The 23,004-nt window shown below is 43.7% G+C and overlaps 1 protein-coding gene and 1 long non-coding RNA gene across 2 annotated transcripts in view; both read right to left on the bottom strand.

Moving 5' to 3' along the window:
• Positions 1-17,419, bottom strand: part of spred2a (sprouty related EVH1 domain containing 2a) — a 35,807-nt gene extending 18,388 nt beyond the window's left edge. The window contains exon 1 of the mRNA XM_030064400.1: positions 17,261-17,419. Within this exon, the coding sequence (XP_029920260.1) occupies positions 17,261-17,286 (26 nt within the window). The 5' untranslated portion in view covers positions 17,287-17,419. The remainder of the gene's footprint in view (positions 1-17,260) is intronic.
• The window catches only part of LOC115368554 (uncharacterized), a 67,581-nt gene that overhangs the window by 25,980 nt on the left and 18,597 nt on the right, over positions 1-23,004 (bottom strand). The window lies entirely within an intron of this gene.

Raw genomic sequence — 23,004 nt, 5'->3', positions numbered from 1 at the left:
ACACACACATGCACCATGCCAGCCCTTAAAGATGAAAAAACTAAACCCACCACAACCACAGACGTAATGACCACTACAGTGTGTGTGTGTGTGTGTGTGTGTGTGTGTGTGTGTGTGTGTGTGTGTGTGTGACATCCATGTCTTCCAGTCTCAGAGCTAAGCTAGTTATCTGTTGCCCTGTTGTTACAGCTAGCTCACACTGTTTACGGTTACTGCGTTAGCTGCAGAAGCTGCTCTGACACTAGGGGGCGCTGTTGTGCTTCGCTGCGATCGTGTTGTTTAGGTTTAGATCAGAAACAGTCGACATGTTCACATTCACTGAAATAAGATGCACCTTTAACGGGTTATTCTCCCTCGTGTGTTTAGTTATCCACTCACTGAAATATCACTTCAATTAACCCTATAAAGCCTGAACTATGAAAGAAAAAAATCCAATTTTTTGAAACTGAACCCTTTATTTAGTCCTATAACAAAATATATATATAAAAAAAATTCAAAAAATATGTTATTACGACCTCTCTGGTGTATGATATATGATATGTACTTGAAGTGCCAATGGTATGGACCAGGGTGAACAGGGGAAGTGTTCAAAGGTATACAACAGTATTTTGGTCAAGTATTGATTCAACTGAAAACAAAAAACAGAATTGAAAATGTGTCTCATATATGATACAAATGGCTTTATAGGGTTAAGTATCACGATTCTTTTTTTTAATGATTTTTAAAAGTGACTTCTTTTTTGTTACAGAATCAATTTAAGTAAAGATACAGACGACCTGAGGAACCTGTTGGTACTCAGCCTGTCATGCCAGCTTGTCAGCAAGGAGACTAAACATCGCTCCTAAGTTCAACTAAATTTTGGTGAAGGAAAATCTGTCATGTTCATCTCCAGCGGGGTGCCTTGACCTCTGACCTCCAGCTGTGTGAATGAAAATGGGTTCTCTCCCCTTTGCAGACACGCCCACCTTCTGCTAATCCCATGCAGTTTGGGCCCCAAAGCCTGCAGTCCACATGTGTTCTTGTGGCCTGTTGTAAAATGGTGTGTGTGTGCAGACTGGGGCCTAAACAGACTTGGAGCTGCATCAATTGGCTTTGACTGGAAAGCTGAGACTCTGGTGGATTCAATGAGCCACATTTGATTCCTGTGTGATGATGTTGGCCCCCATAGCACCCATTTCACTGCAGGCAGAGACTTTTGTCCAACTGGACGTCGCTGGAGAAAATGACCTCTAGTGACCTCTAGGAGAATCACAGCCTCATCAAACTTTACACACACAAACTGGAGGAGAATTAAAAAAAAAAAAAAAAAATCGCAATAAAACGTAATATTGAATTGCAGTACCTTCAGTTAGACTTCTCCTGGAAAAAAAAAAACTTGATTGTGCCACGTAAACCCTCTCACCGATTCCTGAACGGGTTTTTAGGCGGGAACGTGTGAGGAGTGACCGCAAATAATGAAACTGACTCGGTAAACACTATACATACGCACTGTACACCGCCCAGGAGAATAAAACCTACATGCTCGACATGGACGTTGAAGAACGCTGAATAATTTAACATTAAATCTGATGGAGATATAAGGAAAACAAAAACCGTTTTTGCCGCCCCATTCGGGAAATCCGCCGGCTGGAACCGTCCAGGGACAATTAGCAGTTATTCAATTCCCTGCCATAACCCGGTTTCTCAGTAATCTTTTGTCTTTGCCTGTAAACTTTGTGTTTCTCCGGAGCAGGGCGGTGGCAGCAGCCGTTCTTAATGGCGTGGAACCGGAAACGGCTTCGTTAGTCCGGGAGGAAGAGATGATTTGTCCTCCGCTGCTGAGAAGGTGACGTTTACATGGGAGGATCAGCTCCACGTCATCTTCACTTCCAACTGGAAACCTGAACAACATCAGGTATCGCAGTATCTCCCAGCAAACACTTCGACATCGATATCGCCACGATACTGAAGGGATGACTAATGGCGCTTTCATAAGATATCAGATTTTTCTTTTTTCCTTTTTCATTTCAGTCCCTACCCCCTCGTCTCGAGAGGCTTTGCCTTTTGCCGAGCCACCACTGTCAATACAAATTAATTCCAAATGATCTGACTGGTTAAATAAAGCTTAAATAAAACAAACAAATACTTGAACACAACTGATACACAACCATAGTAATGTGGCTGTGACGATGGAGCAGCATGAACAGTCGAATAAATTCAAAAACTGCATCCCTTTACTGTCATGCAGCCCTAAAACAAAACAAACAAACAAAAAATGGACAAAACACAACATCACGATATTACAACAACAAACATCCCAGAAGATCTCTGGAAAACGAGAAAGAAGAGAAAAAAAGGCAAAAGCAGTTTCACACTGATGGAGCTGTGTCATCTGCATAGAGGATTTTTTTTCTACCATTATTATTTTTTTGCACTGGTTTGGGGATTCTTGGCTGAAAAAATATTTCAAAGGGGGGAATATTATTGGAAAGAGTTTGAGAACCACTGATTTACAGGAGGGAAACTGGGAACACTGTGCCTTTAAGAGTGGATTTAGGTGTGCGGCATGTCAGATGGCTGTGAAAAAAGGAAAATGTTTTTTTGACCACAAAGTTTGGAGCTTAATTTTGGAACCGTTTGACAACCAAAGAACCAAAGAATATGTTTTTGTCAGAAAAAAATCTGAATTACAGAAATGAGAAAGGGTCTATTTTTGTTCATTCAATTATCAACTTGGAAAAACACAAAAACAGGTCCCAAAAATTGTGCTGGAAGGGAAGGCCGTGCTTCAATGATATGAATCTCAGGGGAGCGCTAAACCCAAAATCCGATGGGCAGATTCCAAAAATGTGAAAAGGAAGAACATCCCCAAATTTTCAAGGCAGGAAGGACAAAATATTCGGGTTTGAACGCTCCGAACACATACGTTTTGTTTCTAGTCTAATAGGTGAAATGTGAATATTCTCCTTGACTTGAAAATTTTGGATTTGTCACCTTTTTGCATTTTTTTGAATAGGTCACGAAAACGCTTGGGAACAAGTGAGTCAGGAACTTTGACTGGCCACCCGCCGGCTGGTGCAATAAGGGCGTGTTTCCAGTCACTTTTACAACATGTGGAGTCATAGGAAAACAGTGACTTTGAGAAATGTCAGGCAGACACACCTCGCCAAGCCCACACACACTCGCACACTCACACAGACACACACACACTGACTGATAAAGAACGCCGTCACCATCGAGCTGCACATGGAGAGAAACTACATCAAAATAAAATACCGCCTTAAAACAAAACTGCAAGTCAAGTCACAGGCGTAACATCGATCAAAAATAACTACAGCTTATGTCATCTGTATCATAGTGTCCAGTCTCAAAGGCCGTGCGTGTGTGTGTGTGTGTGTGTGTGTGTGCGTGCAGGTCTTTTCAGGTCACAATATGTAGGCTGAAACATAGTGGGAGTGCTGCTCTTATCAGGAGTGTGTGCCAGGTGTCCCAACTGTGTCAAGCCCATAAAGGGAAGGTCAGAGGTTTACAATGTACACACACCTACACACACACACACACACACACACGCACCTCTCTCTCTCTCTCACACACACACACACACCCCGGGCAGGTGAGGTGAGACCTGGAGGTGATGTCATCCATCAGTTTGACAGCCGGGGCTCGTATTTCCCTCCCCGTCCCGAAAACAGCCAAAACAACAGCAGATTTCAGTGGCAGAGCGCTGCCGTGTGCGTCTGAGCGCCGCAACGCTCTGAAAGGTCAAAGGTTACCGAAAAAGACAAAGTGAAAACCTCTGAGCAACTCACAGATTTCTCATCAGGGTTTGAGCAGCTTTCACAAAACCAAAGTTCAGACTTTCTAACACTGCTTAGAAATGAATTTAAGAGCAATTCAGCTACAAAAACATAAAGCAACAAAAAACTGGGCAAAAAAATCAATGAATAAATGAATAAATTTTAGAAATCATAATCATAACAACAATAATGTTCAACGGAAAGAAGATGACTGGACAAATGACAGCAGGGCGTTAAGGGGAATTTGGTGCAGCTGCGTTCAGTAAAGCAGATTTGATTAAAACAAAAACATGTTAAGCGTATTTTATCTGTAGTCCCCCATTACCAATGAAAAATTTTACAGTTCAAATCAAATTGAAACTGAGGCTTTTCCAGACATTAAAGGGAAGGTAAACCAAGTTATAAAAGTATGGATTTTGTTATTTATTCTTATTCTTGAGTTCTATCATCATCATACATCCAGATGTGAGAGTTCCTAAAAATCACAAACTGTTTTAATTCGTCCGAGCAGGGCCGGGTGGGCTTTGGTACGACGGCGTGTTAGGGCCATTAGAGAGAAAGAGAAATTATAGGGCTGGGGGAGAGGGCGGGGCAATATTCAGAAAAAAAAAAAACTCAGAAATTCTGAGATTAGACTCATAAATCTATGAGAAAATCATAATCAGTTGCAGGCCTGATACATGGCAGCGTCTGCAGTGTGAGGCTGATCCAACCTCGCAAAAGTTTGGCTAAGTTAGATCCAAACTGTGAAAAATCTGTGAATGAATTTTACCGAACCCCTTGAGTAAGCCATGTGGTTCCTTTAAGAAAGATAAGTATAAAAGAGGTATTTTTCCAAGTTTTTTTCTTGTAAATTTGTGACTGTACAATCACAGATTTTTGGAGTTTCTTATACATTTATAACTTTACTCTCAGAGATATTTTTTCCTCCCTACAGCGGCCCTAATTTGCCGTCATACTTGAGCTCCCCTTGTATCCAAACGGGATATTTTCACTTTGTTGGCCTTGGGATTTCCTGTTGATGCAGTTTGAGTTTCTCTTTGCCCGTTCAGCCACGGTGGCTATCGCCGCTCATGCTAACTACCCAGCTCTTCTTCCTCTGCTGTTTATTCCAAACAAACTGCAAACTGCATCCCTTCCTGTGCAGCAGGAAGGAGCGACCAGACACGAGAGCGCTTCGACGAGCCAATAGAAAAGACTCATGAAGCGGACGTGGGTTGAGTAGAAAAACATCGACGTGTATTTATAGGAAAGTGTTGCAGTTTATTCTGTTAAATACAGTTGTTCCTCGCTGTAACGCGGTTCACCTTTCGTGGCCTCGCAGTTTCACCGATTTTTTTTTTTGTGCAATTTTGCATGCTTTTTTTTTTTTTTTTACTGGATTTATTTTTCTATGAAGGTTTGAACTTTGAGAGTTTAAACAAGAGAGAAAAGTGAGAAAATGTTAATGCCTGTCTGAGAAAAGTGTATAAAGTGTGTAGTGAGGGGTTTTACAGCCTTAAAACATCTAGAATAATTGGAAAAAATAAAGCTGACTACTTTGCGGATTTCACCTATTGCGGGTTATTTTTAGAACGTAACTCCCGTGATAAACGAGGGACCGCTGTACAGGATGGATGGCTGCTCAGGTGACGTCTCCAGACCCTGCAGGCCTTGCTCATGTTAAAGGAGCAGCGCTGGCTTCAGTGGCCGGGCTGCAGGGAAGATGCAGTCAGCCTTCAGTCTCTGCTGCCTTACAGTAAATCATCTGCCGTCCAACACGGGGTTTTTCCCATCAGCGCTGTATCACACAGCTGATGGGAAAATCTGGGCAGGGACAGCGGGCGAGCAGACGGCGTCTCTCTGCAGCGGCCAACAGGCAGAAAACTCCAGTTTGTACCCAGGCAGCAAAGAGGGCGGCTGGTGCTGGTTTCATTTCCCAGCTGCAGGAGCGAGAGCTGAGAGCCGTGCGCCTGCAGTGCACGTGTGCTGAACTGTAATTAATTTTTTCATCGCAGTTCTTGAACATGCCTAATAGCTGATGAAACGGAATGAGTAATATTGAATTACAGCTCGATTTTCATATGAACACATAAATTTGATCAGTTGTTCCATTTTTTTCAAGTTAAACTTCAAAACAAACCAAAGTGTGAGCTGAAAAGTGAGCCACAAACCCAACCATGAAGAGAGTTGAACTGTAAAAACAAAACAAAAAAAATTTACAACCCTGTTTTTCTGACCTTTAACCTTCTGGCATCTCCAAATAAATTCACAATGATGAAGTGACGGTGCACACGGCCAACAAAACTCCACTGAGGACGCTGATCGTTACTTTTTACATGCACAGAAATCAGATTATTGAGATTAATCGGGTTTTGGCAGGAAGTTAGGTGACATGTGTCCAGTGACCCCAGCCGGTCAAGCTCCGCCCCTTCGCTCCAAAGGGTGGGAACCAGGGGCGGATCTAGACAAATATTCATGGGGTGGCAAGAGGGTGGCATGGAGACTTTAAGGGGTGGCAGAAATATATATGCTGATTTAATACCAAACGATCCCATATATCAATATTTGCTTGGAAAACCCCCAAATGAGGATATTTTAACTCAAAAACATTCCATTATTGTGGTACATGAGTAAAGCATTGAATAGAAAACCAAAAGGTGGAATTAGAAATATATATATTTTGATTTATTTATTTATTCATTTATCAACCCCTTAAATAGTAGGAGTGTCATCTTTTGCTGCATTTATTTGCACTCGGACATTTGAGTCTCGTAACAGCGAGTTTCCGAACAGCCACAATTAAAAAATAAATAAATAAACTGTCTGAAATTGGGGTGGCAACTAGGGTGGCAAGGCATTTTTCTAGGGTGGCAGCTGCCACCCCCTGCCACCCCCTAGAACCGCCTATGGTGGGAACGTTCCTTAATTTTCAACAGAGGTAACGATAACGTCAAATTATTCGCTGTTCTTCAGCGAGCGCATAGAACAGAAAGTTTTTTTAAAAAGCCGTTCAGAAATACGAGTGAGGGTTTCCATGGCGACAGGGATCTGGTTTCTCCAGCATAAATCTACCTGTGCTAACCGGCTTTCTCTTCATCCCTTTTCCCCGGCCTTCTTCTGCACATGGCATTTGAGAAATCCTTTAACTGCCTGTATATTCAAAAAAAAATTCTTGCAATATTCCTGATTTACTGTTTTAACTTTTTTTGTGCTATTTTGCACACTATTTACAGCATAAATAAACTATTTGCACTTGTAGGTAGATGCCAACTGTATTCCATTGGCTCTGTATTATGCAGAAAAACAACAGAGTTAACTCTTTTTTGAATAATCAATTAATTATTTAATGTAAAAATTAAACCCAAAGTCTAATGGTTAGTGATCAGAGCCCAAAGTGATGTCTTCAAATGTCTTCTTTAATCTGACCAGCCGCCGAAAAAACACAAACTATTCATTTTATAGATATGAATGATGATAAAGAAGACACTCTTAGTGAAGCTGCAGTTTGCAAATGTCGACTAATTGTTTCAGCACTAGTCCAAATTAATTTCTTGCACTTCATGAAATTCAAACGGTTTCTTCAGCAGAGATGTGATATTTTTAAAATTCACTCACTTTAATTTGAACTATGTGGACAAAACGTGATTATAAAAACGTCTTCGTTGAACGTCATTAATCGTAGATGCAGATAAACGGAACAAAATCTCAGTTCCTGTAACTGAGGATCTTTGAAGTGACTGAGAAACTGAATCACCTTCGATCACTGACAAAATATTTTCCGCTCCGTTCAACTCAAAGAGCTTTACTGGCTTTGGTTGAACGTCGGAGCACGCTGCCAACGCATGAAACAAAACAGATGACAATAAACATATCAACAGTCCCTCCATGAGGCGCCTCAGACGCCCGCAGTTCCACACGGAGACGCCGCGCGGCCCGCAGACCGCCGCTTGGACCACGCTGCTCGTCCTCCGCTGACGCCGAGAAACTGAGCGGATGCACCGTAATGAAACGGCTACTTGAGAGCGCTTTAGTTTGCGGATGCACTTAAACACACACACACACACACACACACGCGTTAATACTCCATCCGGGCTGATGACATCATCGTCCCCGTAGAAAATGGAGGGATCTCTGAGGTCTGGACCAGCAGGGAGCCACGGCAGATGGTGTTTGGCTCGCTCTCTGCCAAACTTCTCAATGACTTCCCTCCCTCGCTCGCTCGCTCGCTCGCCCGCTCATCACACAGGCAGCGTCTGCGCTCCTCACCAAGCCACCCAAAAAACAACAAAAAGACAAAAACAGTGACAATAACAACAGAGAGACGGGGCGCTCTGCTTGTTTTTTGCGGGTGTTTTGTCAGTGGACATCAGTGACGGTGGGTGGGGTGGGGGTGGAGGGTGTGTGTGTGTGTGTGTGTGTGTGTGTGTGTGTGTGTGTGTTGGGGGGGGGTCGATCTGCAGGCATCGAGCCGAGCTAAAGGAAATCCATCTTCCATTAGCTGTGTCACGCTGCTGGTCGGACGCCGCCGTGACCCGGGCTGGAAAATAACCCCCCGACTGGCGGTGGACGAAATCCAGCAGCCGCCTCTGGTCTGCCTGCTCTCAGAATAACAGACGTGCCATAACACAGACGCCCTGCAGGTGGCGCAAGAGGAAACATCACTGTGGAGACACAATGTGCTGCTCTGTGTGAGTGAGACACAGCCACCAGGTCCCTGTCACGAGAGCGAGAGCTTCCTTGGGAGCTGAAGTTGAATAAATCATGCACTGCAAAAACTCAAAATCTTACCAAGATTATTTGTCTTATTTCAAGTCAAAAATGTCTTATTTCTAGTCAAAATATCTCATTACACTTAAAATAAGACATGATCACCTCAGAAGTAACTTGTTTTTAGACAATTGTCTCTTGTTTCAAGTGAAAATTTGCTTGTTTCATTGGCAAAATTTGTTTCTTGTTTCTAGTTAATTTTCACTTATTTCAAGTGAATTTTCACTTGAAACAAGAGACAATTGTCTAAAAACAATTTACTTCTGAGGTGATCATGTCTTATTTTAAGTGTAATGAGATATTTTGACTAGAAATAAGACATTTTTGACTTGAAATAAGACAAATAATCTTGGTAAGATTTTGCGTTTTTGCAGTGTGGAACTATTTTCTGCCACGGCGCCCCAGCAGAAAGTAGTTCCACCATGTTGGAGGCCAGGGGACTGAGAAACAGCGACGAAAGCGAAACCAAAACCATCTTGTGTTGTTTCGCTGCCTTCAAATCTATTTTTCAGCTTTGTGTCGCCGCTCAGAATGGTTTTGTTTTGCAGTCTGAATCCACTTCATCCACTCTGGAGCAGCACTCTCCCGGTGAGGCTCTACTTTTTGCGACATGGAAGGATTTAATGGACCAAACTTGTCGGATGTGTTATGCTTGAATCTGAACTTGTATGAATCTGAATGATCAGTTTGACGTCGTCGTGGTCGAGCTGTTCAGGCTCCTTGCTCTGAGTTGCTTCGCGGGCCGGATCACACTGTCTCGCGGGCCACGTACGGCCCGCAGGCCGGAGGTTCCCCGCCCCGTCCCAAACCGTTAAACCTGATCCTAACTAGCTGCTCGGCTCCAGTTCTTCCACCTCAGCTGAAAGTCTCTGGGCGCTGCCGGCTCACACAGAGGGGGGGCTGATATAAAATCGATGGCGTCCGGTGCCGGGCGGGCCGGATCCCGGGGACAGCGGCGCTGACCTTTCCTCAATGTCATTTCACCGCCCCAGCCCCCCCCCTCCCCCTCCCTCTCTGGCACTATCGACATCTCTCTGTTGGCTGGTTTGGGGGCATCGGTTGCCTGATCAATATACACCGACCCCCCTCCCCCCTCCCGTTACCCCCAGGGAGGGGGAGGGCGAGAGCTGCGTTCCTCTTACTAACCCTAAATCCAGAAGAACAGCCTCGACTTTGCTCTGAAAGGCTCCTGGATCCCGTCTGAGCTCAGGTGCAGTGGTGGGAAAAGTTGTTGAGCTCATTTTTAGAAAAGGGAACAGCAGTCCAGTCGGGGTCACAGCCTCCCACCAAACGCAGAAACTGTTGCTCTGTATAATATAATAATCCAGCTAACGTGATAAAGGTAGCATTTTTTTTTTTTTTTTTTTTTGGTTGTTGTTTGTATATCTGTTTCTGTATTATGTCTAATGCTGCATCCCGTACACTGGGTGTCATAAAAGAAAACCAAATAAAAAAATATGGTCAAAAAAATAAATAAATAAATAAAGGTAGCATTAATGTAATAGTAGGTTTTCTCCACAAAAACGACGAACGCAGACGAAAACAAACTGAGTCAGCTCGTTGAAATGGAACGGACATTATACTGGTGCTGAAAGCTCAGTGGTTCTCTCACTTTTTTTTTCACTAATGTGCCACCTTTGAATTTTTTTTTTCAGTCAAGTTCCTCCTGACCAGTGCAAAAAACAATGTTTAACCTACATTTACATTTTTTTTTTCTAATAAACATTTTTTAAAAAGTCTCACGTGCCCCCAGGGGCGGACCCCCATTTGAGAACCACAGTACAGTGGTCGCCTCATTTATCGCGGGAGTTACGTTCTACAAATAACCCGCAATAGGCGAAATCCGCGAAGTAGTCAGCTTTATTTTTTACAATTATTCTAGATGTTTTAAGGCTGTAAAACCCCTCACTACACACTTTATACACTTTTCTCAGACAGGCATTAACATTTTCTCACTTTTCTCTCTTGTTTAAACTCTCAAAGTTCAAACCTTCGTAGAAAAATAAGTCCAGTATTATAGAATGAACGCATTCTGTAGGGGAGACTGGGGTAAGTTGAGCCAAAGGGTAAGTTGAGCCACCCCCTGTTGCTAGGAAACGGTAAAAAATATTGATCATGTGACCAAATATTTAGGAGGAAGGCATCATTTCATGGAGTCTGTGAAGGTAAGAACCACATGGGTAAAGTGGTTAGACATTTATTTCCAAAAAAAACATTATTTACTCTTGAAAGTGAATTTAGTCTATCATCAGTTTCATGAGAATTGTGTTAAAACCAAAATAGATCATTTTAAATTTGTTTTATACATCAATTGTGGTATCTATGAGCTACAACATGAGGTCATAAACCTAGCATAAAAGTGCACCATTTTAGCTGTGGGGACTAAAAAAGTCAAAATGGTAGCTCTGGGGTAAGTTGACCCATTTGGCCAGGGGTAAGTTGAGCCACCAGCTCGGGCCGTTTTGACCCCTTAAGCATTTACGAGGGTTAAATATTAAATCTCTAAAACTCCCCAAACTTCACAGAGTTGGTGGTACAGCAAGGAGGTCTGAGCAATTTGTATTCCCCTGCAACCTCGACAGGTGGAATATTGAGTGAAAGCCAGGGGCGGAGCTATGTGGTGGCCAATAGTGGCCGCGGCCACTAAATGTGTTACATTCATATGTTCATAACTGACCTTACTGTCAGCAAGGACACCAAGAAACTAGTGTTGTAGTGTTTTCTTTCCAAAAACACAGCTGTTAATGTTCTCTTCCCAAGCGCACTTTAAGGCATGTTAAAACATCTGTTTATTGTACCTGTTGAATTGTGTTTAATAAATAAAAATACACATGAATGTGAAGAAGTGACTGTTATTTAGGGAGGGAGAAGGTGAGGGAGGGGTGGGATGGAGGTGGGGAGGAAGGTGGGGGGCGAGTAGGGATATGGCTCAACTTACCCTGCTCCTACGCTCAACTTACCCCATACACGGGGTAAGTTGTGCCACGAGACCACTTTTTTTGGACATGCTATATTATAGAAACAGTTATGTTTACACTCATTCTGTTTGTTTGAAGAGATGCACAACATCCTGAAATATATGCAGATATATCAGTTAGTGACAAAACTATGATTGCCTTGATGTAGTGATCCTAAATATGAAAAATGGCTCATCTTACCCCAGTCTCCCCTACTGTACAGGAGACACGGCACGGAGGAGATTGATTGACAATGGTCTACAGTCCCTTAGCCAATCAGGACGCAGAACACAATCCGCTGTGAAAAAAAAAAAAAAAAAAAAAATGCAAAATTGCACTTAAAAAAATCTGCGAAACTGCGAGGCCGCGCAAGGTGAACCGCGTTATAGCGAGGGACCAACTGTATTAGCTGATCAACAGAAATTTGATTAAAATCGTCATTTATCAAGTAAAAATGCCAAACATTTCCTGGTTCCAGATTGATTAAAATACTAAAATAATAAAGACTGACATAATTTTCTCTGCTCATATCTTTATAAAATTAATTCTTTGTGTTTTTTAGCTGCTCGTCAGACGGAGGGAGGCATGTGAAGGCATCACTTTGGGCTCTGATCACCTCCCATCGGACTTTGGCTTTACGGTGGACACTCGATGATCAGTCTGTGAACTGAGCCTTAATCCAGAGTCAAAGTGTTCAGTTGCAGCGCTGCAGTGTCAAACTGCAAGCAGCCGCAGAGCCGCCTGTCGCGCTGGCGCTTCGTGGAGCTCGAACCTGTGACTCGAGGCCTCCAGACGTCCCGTTCCAGCAGCCTGTGCACTTTGGAAAGTGGCCGGCCGCCCTGCTGAATCATGCTGCTGGCTGCTCTCTCCCTCCTGAGCCGTTTGGGTAAACATTTCACAAGTCGGCCTATTATCTCCCTGTACATGATCATATGAGTCATGTGTTTACCTGCAGGGGTGTGCACAGCAGCCACAAATCACTCGCACAACAGATAACCTGCTTCTTCAGGTTACGTGCTGCCGAGCCCGACGCCCAGGAGAAAGAGCCGGGAGGGACGCGAGGCAGGCGCCGCACGGGCTTGGCGCCGCGGACTCGGGGCGTGTTCACACCGAGCGGCTGATCCAAACCATGTGTGTGTGTGTGTGTGTGTGTGTGTGTGTGTGTGTGTCCAGGTGAGAACAATGACCACGTTTACATGCACACCATATTCCTGTATTATTCAGAATATCCTCAATATTCCGGTTGCGCACGAGTCATGTAAACACACCGAACCAGATTAAGGTCGTATTCCGGTTGGAGAAAATTCCCTGCTGTTCCAACCGGAATATTGTGCCATGTAAACGCCTTAATCTGAAAATGCCCCGTACTGGAATATTCAGTCACATCTGCGCATGTTCGATTCGCAATGAATCCTGGGCCGTCTTCGTTGCTATGGTTACTGTAAGCAGGAAGAACAACATGGCGAACAGGAGCAAGAGCCAGCCCTGTGTTCCAAATCGCATACTTATACTTTTTACTTTTAATATGTACTGCAGCTGCCCTTACAAAGTATGTAGTTTAGTATGAAATATGCATGCTAATTCTTTTTTTCCCCCTACTAAATAGTATGGTAGTATGAATATTGGAACGCAGGGCAGGAGACTGCAGTCTGCCTTCAGCTAGTCAAACCCTGCATTCCAATACCCATACTACCATACTATTTAGTAGGGAAAAAAAGAATTAGTATGTCCCAATACATACTAAACTACATACTTTGTAAGGGCAGCTGCAGTACATACTAAAAGTAAAAAGTATAAGTATGCAATTTGGAACGCAGGGAAAGACTTCAATATCATCACTTCTTCTTCTTCTTCTGTATTTCCGGTAGACCAGACACCTATACGCATACTGCTGCCCCCTGCAGGTTGAGTGTTGCATTAAATAAGAGCGTGGAATACGCTGAAACACGGGAACATGCCGAGTAACATGTAAACAGAATATTCCAGCGGCTGCAGCGCATAGAAACACCTTATTCGGAAAATGACCTGAACCAGAATATTGACCTGAATCAGAATGTCGTGTGCATGTAAACGTAGTCAGTGTCACCTGAACCGGAAAATGTCTCAAGAAGAAGAAGAGAAGTGAGGTGAGAACGCACAGGGAGCCAACCCTACATCACAAGGCATTATGGGTAGAAGGAGACAAAATGAAGTGTGGCCTGATACTGGGTCTGAACCAGGGCTGGGCGATATGGGAAAAATCAAATATCGCGATATCTCTGGCCAAATACCTCCATATCGATATTGTGACGATATCATGATGAGGACTGTTGGTGATATTTACACACAAGAGATTTTCACTTCATAATCTAGGTAATGTGGATATGACGACCAAACAAACATCTAGAAGAGTCCAATAAGTTGAGAAAAGTGCATTTCTTCACTGCTGTGCAGCTTTTCACACAGGCAGAGACATCGCTCATGCCATTTCACCGCATTACAACTCCTTCAGGTCAGAGGAAGGTGCATGTGACTTCTGCATCCAACCTGTTTCACTCATTATTTGACGACGCAAATCAACCAAATGAAACCAAAATGAACCAAAGTCCACGTCTCCAGTCTGGTTCACACCGAAGGAAACAAAAACTTAAAGACAAACACACAAAGAGCCGCTGTGACCCAAACCCTGACCCCAAACAAATGAAGCAGGTTGACATTTTCCTGTGAAGTGTTCAGGCCTGTGCTGTTCACACACAGCTGAGGACGGGGCAAATATGGAGTTTATCAGGAGCAGAAGAAAGTGAACGTTGCACAATACACAAATGTACAGACTGTAAGTGAAGTCAGCACAGAATACAACAGACCGGCCAGAGTTACTGCTGCTGTGCTCTTCAACCATCAGCTGGTTTTACACTGACAGGACTTTTCATACTGCAGTTTAACGTCACAGTCTTACTCAGTGGTTTAGTCTCATCTTAAGAGCTGAAATCTAGTTTTTCCTCAAACAAGGGTAAAAAAAATCTGCCAGCAGGGTGAGATAATCCCACGTGTTTCCAAAGCGAATCAACTTGTTTCCAGATTTTTCTTGAATCGAGGGTCATTTTCTTGATCCCAGTGGCTGGTCTGTGCTGGGCTGGTTAACATATTTGCCCCTAGAACCGCCTATGGCTGGTTCACACCTGGAAGTAAAAAATGTGTCCTGGGTGATCCAATCACAAACCACAGGTGTGAGTGCCCCCGAGACGAGACCTGAACAGATCCAGCAGCTCAGACCACGTTCAGTCTGGGCCACATCGGCGAGCGAGGACAGTCCTCGAGCCTCAAACCGCCGGGACAACAAAACCTTCACGTGTCCACAATCGAGCTGACGGCCCCGTGGTCCGGCCCCTGTGACCCGCCCATCACATGCAGCGCCGGTGTGAGTGCACGTGAGTGGAAGTAGGAAGTGAACGGTTCGAGTCTGCAGACGTGACACCAGCTAACAACTCAGAGTGGGACAGGTTTTTTTTTTTCATTTGGACACCACTGTCACTGCCTCGTACCGAGACTGGACTTTTAGTTTTTTCAGTTTTTGGCAGACGTGTCCTGTTGCCAGCTCTCTCACTATACATCACATAACGTCCTCATTTCAGCAGACAGCGTGGATTTGGCGTCGGACGTTGTCCTCTGTCCAGACGGCGAGCAGAGCCCTGATGTCCTCGTTTGACCAGGACAGCCACTCGTCCTCCATTTTTCCTCTCTCTGTTACAAAGTGAACTGCTATGCTGACATCTATACTGATCAGCTGCACCGTCGCCCCACCCACAGCCAGGTAAGCCCCGCCCATCAGCCTTAGCCCCTCCTCAGAGCTGGGTCAGCCCTGTCTGGCCTGTAGGGATCCTCTGGGCCCTCAGCAGCCGGGACAGCCCCGGAGGAGACCATGGAGACCCAGCCGGCCTCGGCACGAACTAGCCTGCCTGTGTTTGGCACCACAGTGGAAAGACGGCTAACGTGTCTTGGGCCACATTAAAGCTCCGCCCACTCAACTGACATCATCTGGGCGAGTGGACATACAGATTAAATAGGAGTGTGAAACAGAGCAATGCATAATACAAAATACAAAATACAAAGAACGTTGGAGATGGTGGAGTTATTTTGTGAAACATGGGTTTATTGAACTGAACGTCCCTCATATTAAAGTGCAGAATGGGTTCTCGTGGATGGAGAACACACGAAACACGCTGTCTGATTTCTCCCACATAAAAAAACAAAAAAATAACAACAACAACGCACTTTGGTCTTTGCAAACAGGAGTGATGTCCGCGTTCATTTGCATATCAAGCGGGAAACTGAGATGTGATCCTGAGTGAGGAGTCGAGCCGCATGTTGGTGCCAGGTGTGAACCGGGCCTCGTTCTGCCTTGGTATTTATGTTTATCATATTTATACTGGTTTCTGAGTGAAGCTGCACTGGGAGCAAGTGGGATTATCTAATCCCACTGGCAGATTGGTTTTTTTGTTTTTTTTTTACCTTGTTTAAAAAAATCCCCCAAAACAAGCTTTTAACACCGAATATGAGACTAGATGACTTGTTGACATGTAGAGTTTTTCAGAAGTCCATCTCCTTCACAATAAAAGCCTTAAACGTCCACTTAGTGCCAATAGTGCCAGTCTTTATTATTATTATTTTTTCGTTGATATTATAATGGGCTGATCTGCTGTGTCTCAACATATTTACACTCGCTGCTGCAAGAATCTCTGCAACAAGTGAAACTGCACTGGAAAAGTCTGGGAAACAGTATTTTCAATTCTTTTGCACTGGCAGTCACTTTGATTATCTCATCCCACCGGCAGATTATTATTATTATTTTCACTTTTCACAACAAGTTAACACTTTGTTTTGGTGCAGTTTGGTGGAGGACTGGGGTCCTCTGAGGACAAAATGAAAATAATAACACGGATAAAATAATGGCTCTGTGAAGAATTGATTTCTTGTTTTTATCGGAGGCTGTTTCGGCCCTCGGGGGGATCAGTGACTGCATGGCCGCAGTTTACCCCACTTTCCATCTTTCACACACACACACACACACACACACACACACACACACACACAGAGAGAGAGAGAGAGAGAGAGAGAGAGAGAGAGAGAGAGAGCAGATAGTGGAGTGTCTTCTCGCCCTTTTACCCCCGTCGGTGTTTTTATGAATGAAGGTCTGTATGCAAATGAGAGCGATTCAAAAGAGAGAAAAAAGAGAAATGGCGGATGTTGCATGACAGAAGGACAGAAGGAGAAACTCTCCGGTTCGCTGCCGCCGCTGCTGCGAGTTCACCGAGCAAACTCACACACACACACACACACACACACACACACACACACACACACACACACACACACACAACAGCAGCAGCAGCAGGAGTGTGTCTACATCTGCAGCAGCTTGCATGTATTATTTCCCTTTTCAGGATTCTCTGCAAAAAATATTTCCGACCTCAACCCCTCCCCTGAACACCCCCCCCCCCCCCCCCCCCCCCCCTTCCTCTGAGGGGAGGTGGAGGAGGAGGAGGGCCCCTGCACCCCTCTCCCACCCCCCAAAACACACACACACACACACAGCTTCACCCCCTGTTACACCGGAGCCCAACAAAGCGTTTCCAGCATGAAGGGTAAAAACACAGATCCTCGTCAGATCTGCATACGGACCCACATCAGCGCCACGACGCGGCGGGCAGCCCGCCTCCCGTATCATCATAATAATGATTATTAGATTGGTCATAATGATAATATCGGAGGTGTTTGTGATGGGGTCGCGGGGCTACTTACTCGTCTGGGTGCGTTTCCTCGCTCATTTTTCCGCTTCACCTACAGAAATAATAAAATCCCACCGAGGCTGCACGGCGCGGCGTCTTCATTTTCTCCTTGAGCGGCAGCAGCGGCCACGGCTTCTCCTCCGCTCGCTCTTTATTCCGGTGTGTGTCTGTCCCTGTCTCTCTGTGTGGATGTGTGTGTGTGTGTGTTTTGTTTTCTCTTGTATCCCCTATGTCCTCCGCCGCCGCCTCCTCCTCCTCCTCCTCCTCCTCTTCTTCTTCTTCCTTTGCTTTTCCTTTCACTCCCAAATCAGTGGAGCGCATCCGAGGCGCGGCCGAGCTCCTCCTGCACCTCCCGCTCCTCCACCGGGCCGGGCTGGAATGCGGTGACCGAAAATGGTGCGCTGGTGTCGGTGAGGATGGCCCCGGACGAGCCCCATCTCCTCCTTACTCCATGTTGGATTCTGTGTGTGTGCGTGTGTGTGTGTGTGAGTGTGTGTGTGTAGGCAGCAGCAGGCAGAGCAGGCTGGAGGAGGAGGGGGGCGGAGGGGGAGGTGTGTGTGTGTGTGTGTGTGTGTGTGTGTGTGTGTGTGTGTGTGTGTGTGTGTGTGTGTGTGTGTGTTGGGGGGGAGGTAGGGAGGGAGGGGTGCGTGGCGGAAGCGATGACGTCAGCCCCGAAGGACTGCAGGGCTGTTGAATACTGTGTAATGTAACTCATTTTTAATTATTGTTTAGTTATTCTTAAAATATTCATACTTTCCCTGTTCTAATTATAAGGTCTAATAACAATAATAACAGCACAACTAGCACTGCAAATACTACTAGTACTAGAAATATTACAAGTAGTAGTACTAGGAGAGTTAGGTCAATAATAATAATACATGAAGAATAGAAAAATGAAAGTACAGGGAATAGTAAAACACCAAAGACAATGTTTATAGTCAAAGAGCAGAAGATAAAAGCTGTAAAATCATAAAAACAAAAGAAAAGTAAAAGCTCTTGTAAAAGCTAATGATAATAAAAAGGTAGTAGTACTAGTAGCCGTAGTAGTAGGAGTAATAGTAGTAGGAATTGCAGAAATAATAGATCTTATAACTATTATTGTGTTAATCAATCAATTAATTAAATAAGTTGGTTAGTTAGTTATTTCTTTATTTTAAGTAGATGTATTGGCATTCTGATGTTTTACTTTAGTAGAAGTAAAAGTAAATATGGTGTAAAAAAAAAAAAATCTTATTCCTGCAGTATAAAGTGTGTGATTTAAAATGGCAGTGGTAGTAAAATTTGCTGAGTAAAGGTTTTAGAAAAGAGAACAGTGCTCCGTGTTGATCTGTTTCACGTAGAAGGACAAAGAGCTCAGAGTTCAGACTCCGGACTGAGACGGGAGTCAACATGAAGCGGAAAAAACAACATGGCAGCAGAAACACACAAAAATAAAATTACTTACAAAATTACTCAAGGACAAGTACATGAAAAAAAGCTACTCAAAGTAACATGAAGTTACTTTGACCCTGGGTAGTAGCTGTGGTTTAGCAGTATTGGCAGTAGTAAATGCTGCAGTAGTAGTAGTAGTAGTACTAATAGTGGTAGTAGTAGTAGTAGTAATATCAGTAGTAGCAGTTGGATCAGTAGTAGTAGAGGTGATGGTAGTTGTGGTACTAAAACCACAGAAGTGATAAGTGTCTGTGTGAAGACAATGTTTCCCCAGGGACTATTTTCCCATTGATTTCCAGTGGGCTCGGTTCACCTGAGGCCTGCAGCTCTCTGCATCAGCGCTGTACTGTGGCGGCACCTAGTGGTTAAGCCTCGCTACTGCAGCTTCCTGACCTCACATCTGCTGCACAGCTGCACCAGCACAGAGTCTGTGGGGAAGTTTAGGGAACTGAGATGAAAAAAAAAAAAAAAAAAATCAAGTAACAATGAAAGTGGGTGGGGGTTTAGTGTCTTGCTCAAAGGCACTCTGACAGGATCTGGCTGTAATGCTGCAGTGAGGGTCAGTTGTCAATAAATATATTCAATAAATGTATTCAGAGAATGATAATTTGTTTATTACCCAAGTATGTCGCATGCAAGGAGTGTGTGCTTTTGTGCTTTCTCTTAGAATAAATCAATCAATCAAACCAAACAAAAATCAATTATATAAAATCTAATATCTAAAAATTATTATACAAACTGTTAAAAAAAAAAAAAACTATATAAAAGGCACTTGACAACCGGACTCAAGGTGTGTGGGCCCTGTGTTACTGCACAGTACACTGGCCAGATAAATATAATGTTAGGTACAGTATGAAAGGGAGGATTAAATACTGTACTGATATATAGACAATACTGCACATGTGAAGAGGAGAATAAAACAAAACCTGAAACATAAACAACCAAAACCTTGTATCTCCATAATGTCTCGTCTCTAGGTTGACGTCTGTACATTTTTCAGGTTATATCGTTATTTTTTTTTTTTTTTGTAAGGGTTTCATAAGCCTGAGGGTTGTAGAACTTTCTGAGCCCAAAGAGGAGCATGGAAATAATCAGATTAAGTTAAAACATAAAGTTTAATAGAGTATAAATCCCATCAAACTAAATATTATATTAAAAAACAGCTACTCTATGTATACTGTAACTGTCTATGTATGTATGTATGTATATATATGTATATATGAGTGTGTGTGTGTGTGTGTGTGTGTGTGCGTACACATATAGAGGAATAAACATACTGTAATGACATATCAAACTGAAAGTACAACTAAACAAAAATTATATATATATGTATGTGTGTGTGTGTAAATATACATAGACAGATAGACAGATAGATAGATAGATAGATGATAGATAGATAGATAGATAGATAGATAGATAGATAGATGATGTGCAGTAAGACGGTATAAATATTGCACAATACTGACAGACACACATATATATTTATAGCACTTTTCTTAACATTGTCACAAAATGCTTGAACAGGAATGAACACAACACGATGTCACAACGTTCAGTGTCTTGCTCAAGGGCACTTCCTCCAGCTGGACACACTGGCAGCTGCAGGAACTGAACCTGTACCTCAGTCCAGTATGCAGACCGTTCTCCTGACATGGTGGGTTCCTCTCAGTTTAGCTCCTGATGGAGACCGACTCAGCGCTCAGAGCTTCACACATCAGTTCTCTCCACCTTCACTGATTTCCTCCTCGACTCGACATGTGGTGGCCTCCAGACGTCTGAGCACAGATCAGGTGGGCGTGGGAGGGTTTTCAGGTCCTGCAGGTAGATCTCCACCTCTGTTCATCCTGAAGAAACTCCCTCAGCATCGTCCTGATGTTTGGAAAGAAGACCTGTGTCATGTTTTGTGCTTCATTTGGTCTTGAATCAGACTCAATTTGCTCTCGGGGTTTGACTCCTCCTCTGCCCCCTTTGGACCGGGTCTGGTCTTGGACCAGTCTGGATCCACTCTGGGAAATGTGTGTCTCACAGTGTTTTCCTGGTGCCACGCTGCCCCCGTGTGGACATTTTGAGACACAGCAGGGTGCAGCTGCCCCTTGCTGTCTCACACCATGAAAACCAGTCAGTCGGTCCCACTTTGAAGATCTGAATCCATCTGGCCGGCCCTCACATGTTCTTACTTATAATCCAGAAACAGGGGGACAGCAGGAGTCCATTTCTGTTCCCTGAGGTACAATCACAACACACAAATGTTCCGCTGAGGGTTAATTACTGGACCTCAAGGTAATTATGTGAACCTTTTTCAGAGCCAAAGAGGTCCATATATGCATTGTTTCCTCTAAAAGTTGAGGTACAATATCAGGAGACAGCGTTTCTTAGGCCACATACAATGAAGGAATACATAAATATATGCATGAATAAAAATATAAATAAGGTAAAATCATAATTTAATGTACATTTTAACTGGGAACAGTGTACAAATCACAAGGGGACAAATAAGAACCCAATGTCAGGGGTACAAAAGCTGCACCTTAGAGGCCTCAGTGACGAGCTGCTGGACCCCTAAAGGTGCAATTATGGCCTTTATTTTCTTAGAGTGAACAAAAAATAGGATTTCGGCCCTCACTTTTTTTGAATCTTACTGTTAAGTCATGAAAATTAACCGTGTTGATGTTCAAGTGTGAAACGTAAATAATTTTTAATATGAACACATCTTCTCATTTCAGGGTCCTGTGGGTGACATAACTTCAAAATAAAAGCAGAAGGAATGGGGTGTCTGCTGGATCTAAGGTGTGTATCGAGTGATTTGCTTTTCTGGCCTCTGCTGGTGTGTCATGACTCTGTTCTGTGATTGATTATTGATCAGTTAGATGTAGTGCGGCTCATTCGATATGAGGTCCTTTGAGACATGCTGATGATGATGCTGCTGATGATGAAGGGCTGTGTTTACATGAACTTGGTCTTGAGTTTGGAGCGGCTCTGTGAACACAAACTGTGTTGAACCCTGTCAGCCCATTGTTCAGTTTAATATTACAAATGCACTTTATTTTGAAATTCTGGCTGAGATCCTGAGGTTTCCAAAGATCCCAAACATCCCAAGCTGCTGGATTCCAGGGAAGTGTGTCTAAAATGATGCACAGGACATGTACATCTTTTCTGTTTGATAGTGAATGTTCCCCTCAGTATCAGAGTGATGGAGCTTCAGCAGAGACTCAACATGGACGTGATGTTGTTGAAAGAAAAACACCTTTTCTAACTCTGAGGCTATTTAAAGGGAAGTTTAATGGAATACTCTGCAACGTTTTGGGCAACATCCCCTTTTCCCGACTTCCCCAGACTGAGACCAGATGTTGGACACCATTTCCACCTCTGGATGTCCAGTGGCTCAGTTCCTATGGGTAGCATCTCCTGTTAGCTTAGCATAAAGACTTAAAGTCTATGGGAGTCGTTAGCCTGGCTCTGTCAAAGTGAAATAATAAACCTTCCAGCAGCTCTGAAGCGTCTGATTTACACAGTGGATCATGTGGATTTGAAATACACATTGTTTGTAATACAGAGCTGCTGTAGGTTTTATTTTTTGAGTTTGATGGAGCCAGGCTAACAACTCCCAATGATTTTAAGTCTTTATGCTAAGCTTACAGGAAATGCTACCCATAGGAACTGAACCACTGGACGTACAGAGGAGAAGATGGTGTCCAACATCTGGTCTCAGTCTTTGGAAAAAGGGGATTTTGCCCGAAACGTTGGCGTGTTCCTTGAAGGGCAAATGAAGTTCAAGTTCAAGGGTTTAATGACAAGATGGGACTCATGTTGTTATTCTGTAATCTGCTCTGGGTCATAAAACAGATTCTTACCCGCAGACATTCTGTTTTCCCAGCTCTCCCAGTGTGTTTTCCCGTCTCTCCCAGTTGCTTCCTGATGGAGCGGCTCCTGTCTTCACAGCTGAGTGATGAGTTCAGGTTCCAGTCGGCCGTCCGGCGGTGGGAAAGTGTCGCTTATGTTCACGATCATGTTCTGAAACACAGAAATACCATCTGTGGCTCTGCTTTCACAGAGCTGGATCAAACCTGCGCTGAGGACGTCCGCTGGAGGAACAGCTTCAGCCTGATGAATTGTTAGACTGAGAAGGTTTTTTTTTTTCATATCAAGGTTACAGCTGATGTCAGATTTACATTCACCATATGGATTTTTACAGTTTTCCAGATGTTTTCCGTTGATTTCGGCTCAGCTTTCCTTTAGGTGAATGATGAGATCTGCAAGGCAACTTTAAAGAAACTCACTGTGATATTCCTAAAACGAGCTCATAGCGGCCCATGTTGTATTTTATGT

The sequence above is a fragment of the Myripristis murdjan genome, chromosome 1 (assembly GCF_902150065.1).
Source record: "Myripristis murdjan chromosome 1, fMyrMur1.1, whole genome shotgun sequence".
Classification (NCBI taxonomy): domain Eukaryota; kingdom Metazoa; phylum Chordata; class Actinopteri; order Holocentriformes; family Holocentridae; genus Myripristis; species Myripristis murdjan.
Note: the sequence above shows the minus strand (reverse complement) of the source record. Positions and strands in the feature narration are given on the sequence as shown.